This window comes from Ambystoma mexicanum, chromosome 1p, assembly GCF_040938575.1.
Source record: "Ambystoma mexicanum isolate Mex_15411 chromosome 1p, UKY_AmexF1_1, whole genome shotgun sequence".
Taxonomy (NCBI): domain Eukaryota; kingdom Metazoa; phylum Chordata; class Amphibia; order Caudata; family Ambystomatidae; genus Ambystoma; species Ambystoma mexicanum.
The window spans coordinates 494,872,581-494,891,560 of NC_090921.1; the positions used below are offsets into that span (position 1 = coordinate 494,872,581).

At 45.9% G+C, this 18,980-nt stretch overlaps 1 protein-coding gene across 3 annotated transcripts in view; it reads left to right on the forward strand.

Annotated features, from left to right (window-relative positions):
* The window catches only part of DPP9 (dipeptidyl peptidase 9), a 1,325,370-nt gene that overhangs the window by 57,207 nt on the left and 1,249,183 nt on the right, over positions 1 to 18,980 (forward strand). For all 3 annotated transcript variants that reach the window (XM_069649353.1, XM_069649356.1, XM_069649354.1), the window contains one exon: positions 6,990 to 7,080. In XM_069649353.1, the coding sequence (XP_069505454.1) occupies positions 7,025 to 7,080 (56 nt within the window). In that variant the 5' untranslated portion in view covers positions 6,990 to 7,024. Of the gene's footprint in view, positions 1 to 6,989; positions 7,081 to 18,980 lie in introns of those variants that run through there.

An 18,980-nucleotide genomic window follows, 5' to 3' on the forward strand; every position in this document is an offset into this window, starting at 1 on the left:
CCGATATGGATCACCCTAAATATTGCGCTGATTCCATGTGGGAGAAGCATACCTTGCCAGTAAATATATATGATCTGTCCTGGTGTACAGGGTGTGTGGGGATGAGAAATAGGAGTACCCCCGCGTCCCCGGATGCAACTCTTGCCAAATATCTGTCAAATCTAGTCTCTCTAACGCAGAGTTGAGCGCAGTAGAGGCCGCCGCTGCACGGTTTAGGGGAGGGGTGGATCTATCCAAATCTGGATTGCGGACACAATTGAAGTCCCCCTACCCCCCCAGATGAAAAAGCTATCCCTGTATTGAGTTATTTTAGTGTACAGCAGCTATAGATTGGCCGGAATATTGCAGTTGGGGAAATAGGAATTCACTAGACACACCTCCACTTGTTCGATGTAACCCCGCACTATCACATATCAGCCTTCGGGATCCGATTCCTGCTTAAGCAACTGGAAGGGAATCGGGATTGATCCACATGAACATTCCCCGCGCAAATTTAGAATAAGCTGCTCCAAGCCCTTGGCCTCCCAGTGCTCTTGTAATTTAGCCATGGCCTCTCGCGTCAGATGAGTTTCTTGCATTAGGGCTATCCCCACCCGTTTCCTGCAAAGATATGATTTAATTCTGTTCCTTCGAAGGTAGGTGCCCAAACCCCGGACATTCCAGGTTAACACTGTGACTTGTGCTGCCATAGTAATATTAAGACCACTGGCAAGGTTAGCCTCTTTGCACCTTCAAGATGTCTCAAAGGGTCACTGTTGCGATAACACTTGACAGCAGGAACGGTAGGGTCTGTACCTCCCGGATCCCCTAACCCCAACCCTCCCGCACCACACTCAATTTCTCCCGGTGATTCTGCAACTATCCAAACATCCGATATTTTAGGCGGAAAAACAAACAACAATAAACAACTGCTCCCAGCAGCCACTGTGTCATGGCGGCGCTCAGGGCCCCCCGGCCATCTGTGCCTATCCAGGCCATTCGGCGCGGAGCAAGTGCTAGCAACTGGCTTCCACTGAACATTTTGTGGGGTGTGTGTTTGTGCATTGTGTTTGTGGCTCAGTGGGCTTACCGTCCGAACCAGAAAGTAGATTGACAATGCAGTGACAGTGAAATATGGTGAACACGGAGTCGCAACTTCCTATACATCCCCTTATTACACCTCCGTGGTCTTTCATCGTTTAAGTGATGGGTTCCTCCTCTCCGGCTAAGTTGTTGTGTTCCAGCCACATGTTGGCTGCTTCGGGTGTTTCTAAGAAAACTGCCTTCCCTTTGTAGAGGACCTTGAGGTGAGACAGATAAAGTAGCATTTATTTAAGGTTGAGTTTTCGGAGTCTCGCTTTTATTGGCACAAAAGAGTTCCTGGCTCGTTGCACTGCAGGCGTATAATCTGGGTAAATGGCTATCTTGGAGTCTCCTCGCTTGATTTCCCGCCCTTCTCTTGAATACCTGAGTATAATTTCCCTGTCCCGGAAATTCAGAATTTTTGCGATCATTGGCCGAGGGTATGAGCCGGGCGGGGGCTGTTTCTGCAGAGAGCTATGGGCCCTCTCTACTGAAAAACCTTGGGACAGGTTGCCGGCTCCAATCTCTTGCTATAACATGGTTTCCACAAAGTCGGTTGGGTTTGGCCCTTCCATGTCCTCCGGGATTCCTAAAATGCAAACATTGTTGCTGCAAGCTTGTCCCTACGCATCCTCAGAACGCGCCTTTAGGCGTGCCACCTGTTTGTCCAGTTCTGGAACTCTGGCTTTCATATCCGTCGTGGTCTCGGCAGTTTCTTGTAGACCTGCTTCTGCAGTGCTGACCCTCTCCGTTAGATTGCGGGCATCCTGACGCATCAATTGCATATTCAGCTCGTCTATCTTAGTGTCGATAAACGATCTGAGTGCAGCTATAGCGTGCAGTACTTGGGCGTCCTTAGTGTTGTCCATGGAGGAGGGGGGCTCCAGTTGAGTAGGGGCCTCCGATTGCAACTGCTCCTTGGGATTGGCTGCAGAGAAGGATTCCATTATCAACGACTTTGCTTTATTTTTTGAAGGGGACATGCCTGTTTGAGTTGCCAGAGTTTTGCAGTGGTTTCAGATGGGGGAGGAGTCCCCATGGTACAGAGAGTGTGTAGGTCTGTTGCAAGTGGTCAATGGTGTGATAACGTGCGTCCGATAAGTTATTCAGCTACTGTGGTGTTCCACTGCAATCTGACCTGAGTGTGTCCTGAGTGTTCGGGCGCACTCAAGATATCAGTCAGCCATTGTGGGTGCTGGCGAGATGAGCGATTGGTCAGTGATCGTGCCCTCCAGTGATCTGGTTGTCCCTGCGGGGCAGTGGTAACAGGAGTGAGCTTTCACCTATGAGTCGTTTCTGCGACTCAGTGGATTCGCTGCTGTTCGGCTAGGTAGTTTTTACCGAGTGCTTGCGTGGTCATCAGACAAGGGCACCCGCTGAGCCTGCGCCCCGTTGTTCTGATCAGGTATGTGCAAAGGGCCCAGATGACGTTGAGTTGGCTATCGGCGGTCACGGGCGCCAGTCAGCCGTATTTACAGCAATAATGACCCCTTGGTGGGCTAGGCGTCTCTGTGTAGCCTCAACAGCAAGTGAGGCCCGCATGCTCCTGGGTAGGATGTCTCGTTGTTTCTGGCTTGCACCCCATTGGTTTGGCGTCTGGTTGAGGAGCACGTTCCTACGGGTGTTCGCTCCAAAGCGCCAATTCTGCTTAGTAGTTTCAGCATTGAAATGGCAATGGTCGAGCTAAGGGAGGTGGGAGGCAGATGTCAGCAGTGTCTACAAGATTAGTTATAAGACCAGGGCGTGAAGTAGTGCGGCCTCAGGTGTTGAAATCTCAGCGGGTTGCACAGTGATGTTCAGAATTCTAAGCAAGTACGTACCCTCCTGATACTGTAATGTCTAAGCTCCCACAGTGTGCAGTGGAGCAAAGGTTTATCCAGCCCAACAAGAGCAGTGTGCGTGCAGTGACTCCAGAATCTGTGGCCCTGAATGGGGCCAGAGCAATATGATGCGGGGCCAGAGCCCAGATAGCTCTTCTGTCGGAGGGAAGCTGGGAAAGGCAGGACTAGCGTTTCTCGCCCCAGACGGGCTCGCTATGCTGCCCCTCTTAACGTGGTGAGCGCGACGTACCTTCAGTCCTCCTCGGGCTTCAGTGGGAGGACTCGCCACTGCCCCGCCCGCCTCCAGTGTCTCGCCCGCAGCCAAGCACTGAGGGCTCCACAGCTTTGGTGGGTCGAAGGCGCCCCCTCACCACGTTCATCCGTCGGGGATCGATTTGTTGTGGTGATCACCTAACGCGACACCCTGGCGCCCCCCACTGAGGTATGGCTGCGGGCGCGCTTCCTGGCAGCTCAGCCGTTCGGGAAGGGGTGAGGGGCCAGCTGTAGGGTCTAATGTTCGCTGGGCTCCGCGTTGCAGATACACGCCCAGGCTGTCCTGCAATGCAAGAATCGATGCAGAGACAAGTCCGGTCTGCCACTCGAGTCTGTGTGGGCCGAAAGTAGCTGATCGTTCATGTTGTTTCTTCCTCGGGCGCTCCGAGGAGCCATCGGCGCCATTTTGCAAGGTGCGGGGGAGCCCACCAAGACGGCCATTATAGCAGCTTTTTGGGTCCGAACTTCATTCAAAACGACTCCGGGAGGTGGGGAAGGGGTTTATCTGCTTGGGGCTGCGTTTGGCCATAGGAAGTTGTTTCTCTGTTCGCAAACTGCAGGATGAAGTTTAGGATCATTGACGGGAGCCCTGTAGAGTTACCTCCTCACACCATGCACGTTAGCCACACCCCAGTTGTTTTGATAATATCCCTATTAACACCAGCGAGGGATTGCACGAAGGACCAGAAATGCAGAGGACGACCTCTCCTCCTTTGGGTAGAGATCCACATTTTATTTCTTCTGGTCAGCCTGTCGCAGAGTCTGCTGGCCCTCTCGGATCATCTAAGTTTGTTTTTTCTCCAGACTTACTTGACGAAAGGGATATCATCACTATAGTTGACCCGGCGAGTTTTAGCAGTATTTCACGGTACTTGGTTAACTGTAAATCACCTCAGTGTTTCTTACTCAGAAATAAGTAACTCCCTAAGCATGCTTCAGGATCTGAGAGAGAAAGATGGTGACGCGATGGATAAATATCTGGACTTTCCCGGCTCTTTGACATCATTGCTAGGTAGAGCTAACCAGCTGGTAGAGCTTGGCACGCATAATTTGGTCCCCTTACTTTCCAGTAAGTAATTAAACAAGGCCAATGTGGGCTCAACCATGGAGAATACCAAAGGTTGCTCTGTTAAAATGCCAACGCTGTCCTGTTGGTCTGGTTTCCATAAGCAGCGTTAACACTGCTCTGGCTGGCCCACATAGCTTTAACCACGAGCTGTCTCTCTCTCTGTTCGTAACTGATCCACCGGACTGTCCCCCATCCCCCCCCCCCCTTGGGGTGCTTAATTCACAATACGGCCCGGTGAACAAGAGCGCGAGTTGCGAGTTCATTAGCAACATCATCGTGAGCCCCCAGGCTTGGGAAGTGAGTTCACAGAGTGCATAAGTCCAAAAACAAATCTGGCGAAAGGATGGATGTTTACAGTGCTAGGTTATGTCCAGCTCTGCAAAGATCGAGACAGTGGACCTCAAGATCTGCCAGATTATGCCAACTATCCCATTCAGATTCATATTGTGACTAAAGTCTTGTCATGCTGCACAGTTGCTATGTCTCACATTATGATGCAATGAACTGTGTGGTGTGGACACGAGCATTGATCCAGGGATATATCTGTGACCTATGCTGTGTTATGAACGGCCCTAGAGATAAGGAGTGCATTGGCCACTTTTACTCCATAAAAATAGGCAAATACTCCCCAAAAATAAAAATGAGGAGTATAAAAACTCTGAACAAAAAATAGGAAACTGATACGTAGGACCATTGGCCCCTACTTTCACCCAAACTGGTCCATGATATGTTTGGGCCAGTATTACAAGAGGAAGAAATTAATATTACTGCCTGATCAGAAGTAGTACACATCTTTTATGTACATGCAAAACTAGGTGAAAATAAATAATTCTTAAACATTTTTACTCGCTTAAAAAATGGGGAGTAAAATACTCCCACTTCAAAATCTTATCTGGAACACTGGTTATGAAAGATATGCTACTCTAACAGCTGATTTAGCATCTTAGACTTAACCTCCTACCCTAACTAACACCCACCCAACTGTGCAATAGCACCCATGATCTACCTATATGCCCTCACAAATAAAAAACACTTTCTACTTCTCCCTTCTTTTACCACATCACCAACACAAGGCAAAACTCTAAAGCCGAGAACACACCAAGCACACGTAGACCAGCACTTAAGCAACTTTAACATCTGTAGTAGCAACCTCTGCTAACCTACTAATAAATCTGGCTTCCTACTTGCAGGACCTGATTCGCTAAGGTCATGTAAATGGCAACGTAGTAGTATATCGAGACCAGTAAGAAAAAAAATAACATTTCCGGATGCATGCGTTCCAGGCCATATTAGATACTGAAGAGCACTGATGAGAGCGAAGATCCTTGTAGGACACCAGAGTTGATGTTGGTGGGTGTGGAGGGTCGGGACCCTGCTAGATCTGGTTCTTCAAGATGTGAACGTACTATGGCCTTTCCCTTATAGTACTGTTTCAATAATTGCAGTTGTACTTCATGCCAGCCTTGCATTGCTGATGCAAAACTGCAGCATTGTGTTTTCTGGTCCGCGACCTGAGGGCATATGCCACAACTTGTGTGTTTTAACCAGTACCCCCACCCAGCCTCCTGTAACCCATACCATACCTACAGCTCAATGGAATGTTTCTCCCTGCATGGCATGCTACACTGCACTTGTGTCACCAGTGTTTTGTTGGATGGGGTATTTCAGGCTGCATGTGTTTTAGGCCTGTTTATTTATTTCTTTATTTCATTTGTTGATCGCGCCTAGACCAAGGGGTATGGCAGTGCTGTTTGCCCTCCAAACTGAACACCATTAACATCAGCATAATATCTGGCCTTTGACCTTGGGCATGGAGAGACACTTTTCTACTATCCACTCATGTAGTTTCTGCCCTCTGGCAAGGGTGGAAATGTGACTGGAATTGACACATGTTAACGGGAATACAGGTGCAAGCTGGTTGGCTACTACTGCTTGTTGCCTGTATAATGTTCGAGGCATAGGTCTCTAGTTCGTTATCATTCAGTAGTGGCGTGAAGATTGCATTTGAGAGGGACAACCCCAGTTGATAGTGAGGTCTTAGCGAGCTTGTTAATAATAGACTGAAATATGGTGCGGGAGAGGAAGGTAGGTGTCCATTTGCTTGGAGGTGGAGCCATCAACTTGTTTACAAGAGGACTAGATCTTTTTGTTCTACTGTTTGTGAGCCTGTCGATCTCCTGGATCAGCAGGTGTGTCTTGTATTTCACAAGAAGCAGATTGTATCTTATTTGTCCTTGTGTAGTTGGTTTTGTTTTGAAATAAGAAAATAGGGTTATTAAAGATGCCAGTGGATGTCCAGTGCTGGTTATTGGGCTACTAAAGGCCTCAATTCAGGAAAGGATCTTTTGTGGATTTTTGTTGTCTATATATGTGATTTGGCGTTTTAAGCCATGGGCCATGCTAGCATGATGTCCCAAAAGGGAATCTTCACTGAGTGCAGCCTACTAGTGACTTGGATTTGGTCCACCAGAATAACATGAGTGCTGCGAGAGATGGGATATACTGTAATGACATAAGTCCAGAAGCTACTAAATGTCTAATTGTTTGCTGTCACCGAGATCTCGTGATGTCGGGGCTGGCGTACTTTTAGATCTCATTGGCTTCTCTGAAATATGTACTTCTGCATTCAACCATTATGTAGAAGAGCTGGATCTTTTGCAATTAAGAATGGATGCTCTGCCTAGAAAAGCCTGAATGGTTGGGGATCAAAATAAGTCTCTCTGTACCCATCACTGCTATCATGATACTTTCTGTTTTCTTTGCAGGTTGCTTGTCCTGCCCGTGGCTCTTTGGACAGTTAATGCAGAGGGAAAAGAGGCGTCGCCTGGATAACAAGATTGTAGGAAGTGGAAGAAGGTAACTAAGTTTTTATTTTATTATGTTCATTTGGAGCATGGTACAGGGGTTTGAAGCTCTAGATTGGAAATGTCAATGGGATGCAACTTGTCTGGTGATAGGAGAGAGGCTATTGAGATCACGACCCCCACCTGCCTCTTTCCCCCTACCACCAAATAGTAGTGGAGGGTGGAGTATACCAAAACATGTGGTTGTTAATTCATGTAAAAGTGCCTTCACCTAAGGTGATTGGGCAAACCTCAGGAAAACTCTGAAATGGAATTATGTTCAGGTACCTATACAAATGTAAAGCAAAACAAAATACATTTAAATATGTTGTTAGTTTGCCCACGTACATGGGTAACGACTTTAAACCTTTAACAGGTTGTATATTATTAATTGGTCAGGGCTTGCCTCTTGGATTTGGTAGCAGGATCTTGTGTCTCCTGACCAGCTGAAAGATGCACGATTTATCCGGAGATTCATCTCTAGCATATCTGCTGCTTCCTGATATTTACTTTTCTGTACATACACTTCCCTACAGGAATGGAAATTACATTGGATAAACAGGAGCTAAACGCAGCTCCTGGATATCCAGCATTAACCACTGACAGGAGCTACAAGGAGCTAGTATATAGTCTGAAAATCTAACTTTAAAGATGCAAACATATCATTGTGTCCATTATTTATGATCCCTTATGCTTTACATGTTATACAGATATGCCCTAATGTTAATTAATTCATTGTCCCAAACGCACAGAGTTAATTATACACAGGTATATTGGTTCTACATCAGGAAAGCGAAAGGTAGCTCCTGGTAGCTGTTGGTGTCAAGCTAACCAGGCTCTTCTAGACTTCAAGCAGGAGCTAAATAGCTCCCAGCTCCCCATAATTCTGAATACTGCCCTGCCCCCACATGGACTCTAATCCACAAAGGTATGTAAAGATTACTACAATAGAGCATGACTCATTCAAATTGCGTCAACATGGGTGAGGCATGTGTGGTATCTCCATCTACTTCTCGTGGCTGTGGAACTCTTGCTAACTCTGTAGACCGTTTCAAATCTGGTAACGCACCCCAACAGATTCCCCCAAATCCACACAGGAACAGTTTGGAAACCTGGCTCTTGATGTTTAAAAAGTTTGGCCTTTTTTACAATTGCCTCAAAGATGCATGGTCCTTGTCAAGTAAGCATGCAAACCAAAAGCATCAAGTAACATACTGTATTAATGGAGAAGATGTGTATTTTGGTGTAAACAGCACACCATCTAGTATGATGCACTGAATCAGATGTTGTTGCATACTTGCTGTTCCTCCTGGACAGTGGACTTGTATACCACTCACTGAAGGTCTGCTTGCCCTTAGCAGCCATAACCACCTCATAATTTACTTGCATGGTATAATATTTCCTTGGTCAACGCATTCATGGAGATAGTTACTATGCAGTCTGATATTACCACCTTTTGACCCAATTATGAAGTGCACTCATAAACCTCTCGGTTCGAAAGTATTGTTCTTATAGCAACCACTTTAATTAGAAAAATGAGAGCTGCATGTGCTATAAAGTGGCAAATCATTGCATTGGTACAGCTTGACCAACTTGTGAGTCGTACACGGAACAGAGCAGACTCAAAGTCGTTCAACCATTTATTTGCAACTGTACCATCCACAAACCTCCCCGCCCCTTCAGGGGGCTAACACTGTTTGCTAATCTAGGAATAGCGTGTATATCCTAAACTGATTCACAAGCCCCAGAAGATAAATCTTAATTACCAGTCATTTTTTCCAGAAGTTGCATCTGTAACAAGTCACATGCACTCCTCGCCTTACTGCCTTTGTTTTGGGGAGTACAGAAAAAAACACACATAGCTATGTGTGAAATGGTTTGCAGTGAATAAGGCATTCAATAATTACATCATATTCACTGCATATATCACAAACACCTTATTTCACAGTTGCATACAGGTAGACTATTGCACAGTTGCATACAGGTAGAACTACAATTTGAGGTGTGTAGACTTGAAGGAGCATTCTGGACACCGGTCCACGTAGGATAGGTATGGTATGACGAGAACACCTATGTTTTACTTTGCAGTAAACCTTTAATCTGCTAGCTCACCAACTATATGGCAGACTATACATAGTGTGCGACTCTAAACAGATACAAGCACTGGAAAGACTATTGACAAGAGACATTTGTCTCATGCAGTTGAGAGCACCAATTCCTGTACCCTTCCCAAGTGCCTGGTTGGATATCGTCAGTATCGACTTGCATCTCCCATACCGCTTGCGAATGATGTTGGCCAGTTTTTCTTTCTTTTGTAGAACCAGAAATGAGCCAGCGAAAGTAAGGGAAGACCGCCCGCAGGACTTCAATCCACCAGCAGCCCATGATAAATGCCTATGGTAATCTGAATTCAAGATCCAGCAGAGAGAGAGTAAAAGCAAATGAAGAAATGTAGGGCCTACGCAGATGCCAGACCCGCCCAGCACGGCCCCCCAGCATCGGCAGGCGCAGAGCGAAAACTGCTGTGCCAGACCTAGTACAACAAGGACTTGCTGCGTAGAGACTTTCGCAAGATGTTTTTCACTTGCCTTGGAGATCACTGCACCATGGCCCCCCTGACACACGCTGAGACACACTGCAATGCAGGCTGTCATTGTTGCAGCAGGAAGACCCACATGTGAATAAAGGGGCGGGATTATTAAATTCCAATGATTGTAACACCTCGCAGGTGGGGAAGACGGAACCAGCAATCCGAGGGGAGGATAAGACCAGCGATGATGGACAAGAAGGGTGTGGGTTCTTCGGGTGAGGTAAGAGGAGCAGGAGATGGCACACCGAGACGAGCAGGAGGAAGGACAGAGTATTGGAATGTGGAGGCAAATTAAATAAAAGTTGTGGTATTGGTTGGTGAGAGCAAGCGGTACTGTATAAGCCTGTGTGCAAGGTGAGTGAGAGTGTTGGACAGACTGTAGAGCATGATTGGAAAGTGACTGTCGGAGTGGAAGGAGGGTGACTGGGAGGGAAATGGGGTGGAGTAATAGCATTGTGTGAGTGGGAGTAGTAGTGTGGAGGAGGCAATAGTAACATCGATGGGTGGAGGCAGGCAGTAGGAGGGGATGACATTGGAGGGGCAGAGTAGGAAGATGGGCAAAGGAGTTAAGGTGAGTGGATTTGGACGCAGGAGAGTAGCGATAGGAAAGTCGGCGATAGTGAGAGACACCAGGGTGTGAGAGGAAGGAAACTGAATCGAGCAGCGTGTCTGGAAGGCACAACCCTACAATCTCTTTGGTTACTAACTGCGTTGATAGTGTAAGACCAGCTTCGATGGAGAAGGAGATTGACTTTAGGTATTCGTTACAGATATCTAGAGATCAGACTATAGACGTTTATAATCTTTGTATACTAAAATGGGGACCAAGGACTCGTAGGCTACAGTGGAAAACATTGCATCTAGACGAGAGAGTGAGGGAGGGAGCCAATGAGCTCAGTAAAAACCCCTGACCCTTCTCTGGTATTCTTTGAGCCATCTGTGACACCTGTTATTGGGACAAATTGCCCTGATGTTTCAGGGAGGGCAGTAACAAAAGTTATAAGAAATTTGGAGACCGCTAGGGGACGCAAAGTGGCGGCTTGCTAACAAAGTCCATTCTATCATCTCCACTTTTGTAGCTCTCCCCTCTATCAACAGAATGTGGGATTGTGAAGTTAAACAGGACCGGAACACCCCAGGCAGCCACGACCCCCACAGAGGAGAAGGGACACCGTGAACTGGAGTAGGTGTGCAGGCTAATGGTGCATACCCCTTGTGGGTGATGTTGAGGAATAAAGAGTTGTCTGCATCAGATGGGAAGCATCTGGAGGAGGACTTCAAAGGGCCCAGTGAGGCAGCATTGAGCATGGGCAACACACCCAGAACATGGAGATGTGGCTGGGGAACCTTCTTGGGATTTAGGAGGAACAGATACCTCTTTGATTTGAGACTATTGCAGTACAGTTATGCCTTGGGCGGGGTAGGGTGTTGGAGATGCCATTTTGAATATCAGAAAATTATTTGGGAGACCCCTATTCCCGTGAAACACGTTATGGTTGCTTCACCAAACCTGTTTGTAGTTTTGCAAGGATTGAAGAAGAGATGCCACTTGCAAGTGTTAAGAGCTGCTGGGCACAGAATTTAATCAAAGAAGAGTCATAAGCCTGCTAAACAGTGAATGGTTATTATCTTGGCTTGCTAGCGATGGGCTGGGCTTTTATTCACCCTCCTTGAATGACACCCACTTACAGGATTTGCTGTGTAACGGACTGAAAGAATGTATAAGATCCCCCTCTGGTTTAAGCTCAAATGTATACATGGGTGACCAGCTCACAGAAACAAATGCCGATCCGGAGATGCAGAGTGCCATGGCCACTAGGCAAGAGATTACACCTTCTAATGGTGATTGGAGCACTTAGAGCAGAGACACATTTCTCTTTGAGCTCAGGGCAGAGTGTAGAAGGCAGAGGATAGAATAGAGGCCTTGGAGAATAACCAGCTCTTGATGTAGTTACTTAAGCTCAAATATGAAGCCAAGTTTACAGAAATGGAAGTACGAACAAGAGAGCTGGAGCTGAAAATTGACAATGTAGAAAATGGAGAAAGGAGCCATAACTCATGAATTTCTAGGGTGCTGGACAACGGTGGGACCACAGCTCAGGTGGAACGTCTGGTAAGTGTACTGCTGAAGTGCATTTGACTTTAAGATGGAAAGAACACATTGAGGGGGTCAAGTGGGATCTGGTCCTCATTGAAGAAAGCCAGAGAGGCGGAATTGGTAATCAAATATTGGTACTCCAAGATTTATTGACTTTAACTTAAGCTAGGCAGTGGGAGCGCCGGGTACTGACTGCCTGCTGTGGCGACATGGAATGAAGACTGACCAAGCTGTAGTGATTGCTATAGACTTTTGTTAAATGAAAAACCAAACCTATCTATCCCCAACTCTAAGGGGATTTCCCTGCCTAAACTAAAGAATCTCTGGTGCTCGTCTGGAAGTGTGTGTGTCAAAACAAAAAGGCACTACCCCAGTCACAAATGCTCATATTACTGTTTGTAATCCAGGAGAATGACTCCCTTCTCCTGGATGTAAAGCGTCCAAACGCCTCTCAGGTTTGTTGAACGCAAAAATTCCATAGAAGTTCTGGGTTCTCCGTAACCCAATAAAATAGTCATATAAATTGCTAGTGGTGCTAGGAGAATGACTCCCTTCTCCTAGCTGGTTCCTCAATGTCTTGCACAGTTAATAAGGTTTTAGTTTCTTTATTGAGGTTTTCACAATCCCTGGGGTTTACACGCCTCTTGCACCGCCCCACTGGAACGATGAAGCTATTCCTGGAGTCTCTCTTGACTTTCCAGAATAACCCTTTTGTGGCCTTGGCTTGGGAACTGTATCACAAAATGGTTTACGGGTTTCTCTATTTCTTTGTGGTTTACAGTCTCAAAGGATTCTCGATTCCCCTTGCTTTTCAAGTGATAAGAAAATAAAATAAACAATGATTTATCTTGAGGAAGGAAAAGCTAAGGTCATGAACTGTGAAGACGAGACTTCTGGCAGAATCTGGTATTAACCAAGCAACAATGTGTAACGGATTGATGACAGAAGGTGATTGGCGTTTGGTTCGATGGGCCAGCCTTAAATGTGTCTGGGGTGTGCCCGGGAAGACCTCTGCATCCCTATTAACGATGGCCCTCCTAAGAACGCTGTTCTCGTCAATGATGCTTCTCAAGACTCAATGATGGGTTTCGGTTTCTTCGGGTTGTACTTGAGAAGGTACCCCCTTGAATGCGGTTCATCTGATTTCCAGAGTCGTACTGACGGACTTTAATCCCAACGGCCAAGGTGAGGGATAGCTTGTTGGTTTTACTGCTCTTAATCATCACACGTGTTCAGCTAACAGTTGGTTATGCCCTCATGATGTTACTGACACCCTCTGAGGCTTTCTTAAGTTTCCCTTGGCCCTCTCCCGGACTTGAATGATTCCTGTTACATTGTCACAGGTTTTCACCAGTTCGGCCTGTGTTTTTGTGATCGTCAATCGCCTTTTTCCACTCTTGTTGCGGTTTGCTTCCTTGGCCCCATACAGCTGGCTGTCAGGAAGCTGACCAGGGACTAGACCTTTCGTCCCTGTAAAGAATGTCCAGCCACCACCTCCCTAGATATGGTACAGTTCTGTGCAAGTGGCTGGGTGAACGGGTTGTGTTAGCGGTTTCAGCATAGTTGTTGGACTGCCCGGTCCACCCATCAATACTCTCTTGTCCGCAGTATTCCGAGAGCCTCTGTTAGCGGTCTATCCAGAAGTGGGGCCTCCCCGTGGTGGGCCCTGCCCCAGCGAGCAGTTGGGTATTCGCAAAGCCGGGACCCACAGAACATGCTCAGGAGCGTATGCTTTTTGTAGACGTCTGCAAGCCGTAGGTGGCGTTTGGCCCTCCTGGGGAACCCCGGATCTCGCCGCAAAGTACGGGGGCGTGAAGAAATATCATGTCGGCAGGTCACCACTTGAATGGGCCTAGTCTCGACACAATACCAAAAAGAGTCAATAAATGGACACACCCCAGTAGGGAATGAGACCAGGCGAAAGATTGCAAGTTGAACAAAGTCTATATAAAGAAAGTTTTGCCATGCAGAGGACAGAAATCGTCATCAGTGACAAATTGTATAGGTGAGGAGTACTACATCATTATTGGTCCACACACGGCTACATTATACAATTTAGTGGAATAACGAAACTTGATAGGCCGTCGCTTGGATGACACTTCCGCAGCACATGGGTCAGCTGGGCTCATCTCCATGGGGTGAAGGTCAAACTTTGTTCGCAAGATGTAATTCTTCTAACTAATCTATACTACACAATTGCTATTGGCATGCAAAGTGTAATGTTAGACATGGAGTTGTTATTCTAATGGAGAAGACCATAAAATGTGGATAGATATATGTGCATTCTGACCCATGCCTTAATGGGGGCAGGTGTACCTTGTGCCCACGTTTCAGATGTCTTATCTTCAAGACCCTTATTCATGATCTGCCCCCCCAGGTGCCTCGCGATTCAAACCAGTGGATGGATGGGTGTTGGTACTGCAGAAGGATATATGGTCACACAGGATTAGGTGTATGGTGGGCAGGTGAGGGAGATCTGGAGAGGAAGGGTCATCCAGCAGTTACTTCAAAGTGGGAGAGAGGAATGTGGGCAAAGGGTCTGTTAAGCTGTAACTTTCAAAGGAGGAGGTCGGGGTGGCACAGACAGTTTTGTGGAGACGGATTGCTCCGATCACACAGGGCAATGAGCTCCGAGGAAGAGAGAAGGATACTGAGTATTTGCAACAATAAATGGCCAAGTGCTTCTATGAGAAATGGGTCGGAGCGGAGCTGGCAGGAGGAGGTGGAGGAAGGAGTTTGCGGGGCTCGCTGTGTGCGGTTCTGGGCGGAGGGAGAGATGGCTTTTGCGAAATGATAACAGGGCCTAGAAAAAGATGGCGTTCATGGGTCACACAAAATGGAGTCTCACCAAATGGCTTTGTCTATCGTCTTTTTTGTGATTATACTAAGGACGAATTATTAGAATCAATAGACAAACGTGGGGACGTCTCCCTGCACTTGGGTAAACGCGAGATCGATTTCGCGTAGGAATGTCAGGGGGGTCTGGAAAGACCTTTCCATCCTTACAGTACCCACTGTAGTGAATCTGGGTGAGCATCAGTAAATGAGGGTGTCTATGGAGTGACTTTTTTGCATCCAAACATCGACTACAATGTTGCCCAAGACAAAAGAGGAATCCATGCAAAATTTAGTAGACGTGGGTTCAACGGTGTGCATTTGTATAGCCGGATAAACACACACATACATTCAGCTTTATATATTAGATTGGCACCTTCATTACACCATCATTGCGTTATAATTTGATGCTATTCTTGAGACAAATAGCCACTGACCTTTCAATTTGGTCTGTCTTTAGATACCTGATGGTTTTCTCTTTGGCAATCACTGTCCATGGGTAACTGCAAAAAGGGGTTGGTATGTGTGGATACTTCATATGAGATGTTGATTAATATATTCAACAATTATGTTAAGGTTTATAGCAAAACACCACACAATTTAGCTTAACCATGGTGCTGTGCTACAATTCAACAAATACACATTTTATTAAATGTCTGTATTTGTTTCAAACTGCATTGCACTCTGTTAATTGGCAGTCGTGGTGCATGACGGTGGTTTTTAGCCCACCGTGAATAATTGTATTCAGCATTCGCAGTGTACTGGAATCATAATCAAGTGGGCCTGTGACATGCAGCGCTGCGTGTAATGTTTAGTGACCAAGAGGTGGCCCATTATTACTCACCTGCAACTGCTGCCGTAGTGTGTTCGTAGGCATACATGCTTACCACTACCTAGTATTTCCAACTCTTATTACTGCAACAAAGCCTGCTCTTCTACACGAGTGTCGATTGCCAGCACTAGTCTGGGCTACGGTGGAAATAGGAATTACGTTAGATTACATATCAAGGATAGCATACATTGCAACAGTCCGTTGCTAATGCGTGCATGTGCTCGCTTGAGTCGCTCTGCTTCTATGCATGCGCAGTCAGGTCTAAACCCCATTGTCCATGAATAAGCACGTTTTCTTAATGACACAGCTACATGATAGTACTTAACTCGAGTAACTGTTCACGGACGAGTTACTCATCAGCACAACATTCCTTAAACATTGAGAACGGTCTTGTTTGGCTATCTATTTTTACAATAAGCCATTCAAGGTGTTTTCTATGTTGATGAAAAGGCTGCACACATATAGAGGTAACGTGGAGGCCACCTTAGCATGTATTATGTATTATGGCACTGCCATCATTCAGAGAGAATATTTCGTGGTTTTTTTCATTGACACTATGATTGTTGGATGAGTGCCAGTATACTTTTATAAAGATGGGTGTCGACCATGATACTATAATTGGGATCCTCACCCACCCATAACTACACCACTCTTTGAAGAACAGCTTCTCGCCATTATTGGGGAGTTCATGAAAACGTCATCTTATATTACATTACTTATATTATATTTTAATTTGTGGGCCTATTATAGTGATGATAGTCAGGCAGACTCTCTTCTTTCTTCTCTCCAAGCTATTGGCTTCTCCCAGTGGATTAAGCATCCCACTCGCGTAGAAGTCCATATCTTGGATTGGATCCTTACCTATAACATCACAATGTCCTCCATCGAGATATCACCATATCCATGGTCTGACCACTTTTTGGTCACCTTTATGCTGACGCTGCCCTCAAAACCCATTAAATTGAACGTTAACCCAAGAATCACTACTAGGGTCAGGAATATTAATATAATCTCATCTGCAACATTTGCTGATGTCATCCGCGCCACTTTTGGGCAATCTGATACCCTCAACGGATGTGTGTGTACTTAAAAATCAGTTTATTGATATTACCACTTGTGCTATCGAAACACTAGCCCCTGTAGTGATTAAAACACATAAATCTTAGACCCTCATCAAAACATGGTTTACCCCCAATATTGCTGAGTTTAGGAAGGCTAAGAGGCAGGCAGAAAGAGTATGGCAAAAATCTCCTGATCATCTGACCCTGTCCTGAAAGCGGCCAGCAAATACAAGAACTCTATAATTTCTGCTAAACGGTCCCATAATGAGAATACAATTCTCTTGGCTAAATCCTCTCAAAGAGAACTGTTCTCAATACTCAGATGTTAAAGAAAAAACAGTACCTATTCGAATATCACCACTGATGATCACTGGTGTGCTGATGTCCAATTAGGCTTCACTGCTAAACATTATACCCATCGAGCTAATATTGAAGCCTTAGGCACTATATCAGTGCCTGATAACAATGAGGGTACCAAAACCATTCTCCTTAATATGAACATAAAGAATGATGAAAACATCCCTATTGCTAACCCCACAACTATAAATGAGTTCAGATTCTGTGAAATAACCGAAGAGGATTTGCTAAAAAATCGTTAGTGGCCTCAAACCTACATCCTGCCTTGGTGACGCATGCCCGGCCAGTGTTGTTAAGAAAGGCCTGAATTATCTTGATCCCCTTATTACTCACCTGATCCCCTTATTACTCACATTACCAACTCATCTTTTCTCAATTCTACAGTAGTGGCTGTTTTGAAAAAAGTGTGGTTCACTCCAATTTAAAAAGAAAAAAAGGAAACCTTGGACCCTACTTCCGACCCATCACCAATGTCCCCTTCTTGCTGAAGATTTTAGATGGATTTGCAGATCTACAGTTCCAAGAACTCATAGAAACTGGCAACTTACTGAGTCCCTCGCAATCTGGCTTCTGTGCCATACATGGCACGGAGACTGCTATGCTTGACCTAAGAGCTAACCTGATCAGTTTCGTGGACTCTGAACGTGTGGCCCTCCTTATGTTGCTCGATCTCTCGGCCGCGTTTGTTCTTGTTGATCACGTGTTGCTTCTCGAGAGATTGAAGAGCATTGCTAACTGCACGGAACCGGCACTTGCCTGGCACGCTTACTTCTTGGGACCCAGGTTAGCCAGGGTCCCTGTAGATGGCTTTCATTCTCCCCTCCGAATCAATTAGTTGTGGTGTTCCGCAGGGTGTCACTGTCGCCTACTTTGTTTAATCTTTATATTCGTCCCCTCTTTGACCTCCTAGATGAGCGCTGTATTCAATACACCAATGATGCCAACAACATTCAGGTGGTCATCGAGTTGACTGGCGATTACAACAGGGACTCTCACACCATTGCAACGGTCTATGACATCATCCAAAAATTGATGAATAATAATTCTCTTGCCTTAAATGGCAGTAAGACAGAGCTCATGCTAGTGGGCTCCAGCCAGCGATTGTCCAAATTATGTCCTGGATATAGTCCACTTACTTTATCAGGATCCACAATCAAAACATACCCATGGGTAAAAACTCTTGGTGTATATTTACATTCTAATCTCAATATGAAAAAAACATGTTACACACTTTAAATCTACATGTACTTACACCACCAAACTCATCTGGCAGATCAAACCATATCTGTCCGATAGTAATGTTGCATTTCTAGCGACGGCACTAATACATTCCAAGATAGACTACTGTCATAGTCTATTTGCTGGAACTACTAAGAGCAACTTGACGCTTCAGACTGCTCGTAATAATGCTGTTCGAGCAGCACGTGGTCTTGGACGCAGGACTCGTGTCTCTCTGCACTGGCTCCCGTTGAGACATTGGATCTCTCACAAGTTTCTCTCTCTGACCCATAAATGTCTTCACCATCAAGCCCCTTTGTATCTGACTAATAGAATCCACAGGAATCCCATTGTACAATCTCTACGCTCCAACGGTCACAAACCTCTTCAGTCTCGTCGTAAGCTTCAGTACTTTGGTGGTACTAGCTTTGACTTATGTGCACCCGGCCTCTGGAATTCATTGCCTTTGGAGATCAGTATCCCTGATCTTCGCCTGTTTAACCAATCCATCAAAACTCACCGGTTTAACTCTGATGACTAAATCAAGGATTTTTCTTTTGATCCGTCTCCTATGACTTGGCATGTCCCTGGATTCCTCTTTCTCTCTTTCCTTTCTTGTAAAGTCTTTTGCGCACTGAGGGCTTTGGGGGTGCTGCGCATTACAAAAATTCATCCTAATAATATTGTACGATGACTGATAGTGGCATTGCATGTTGGTACTAGTGGGGGGTGATAAATGACATTCTTTTTTGTTTGAACAAACGTGATTGGCCTGCAACAGCATCCTGTTACCTGCCAATGTTTTTGTGATCCGGTATCGCTAGCCTTTTACTGGCCTCCATACCGTGTATTCTGGAATGCAACCTTTTAGGCCTGTACTTCAGACACATGTCTCAAAACCTCCAAATCCCATGTGTAGCAA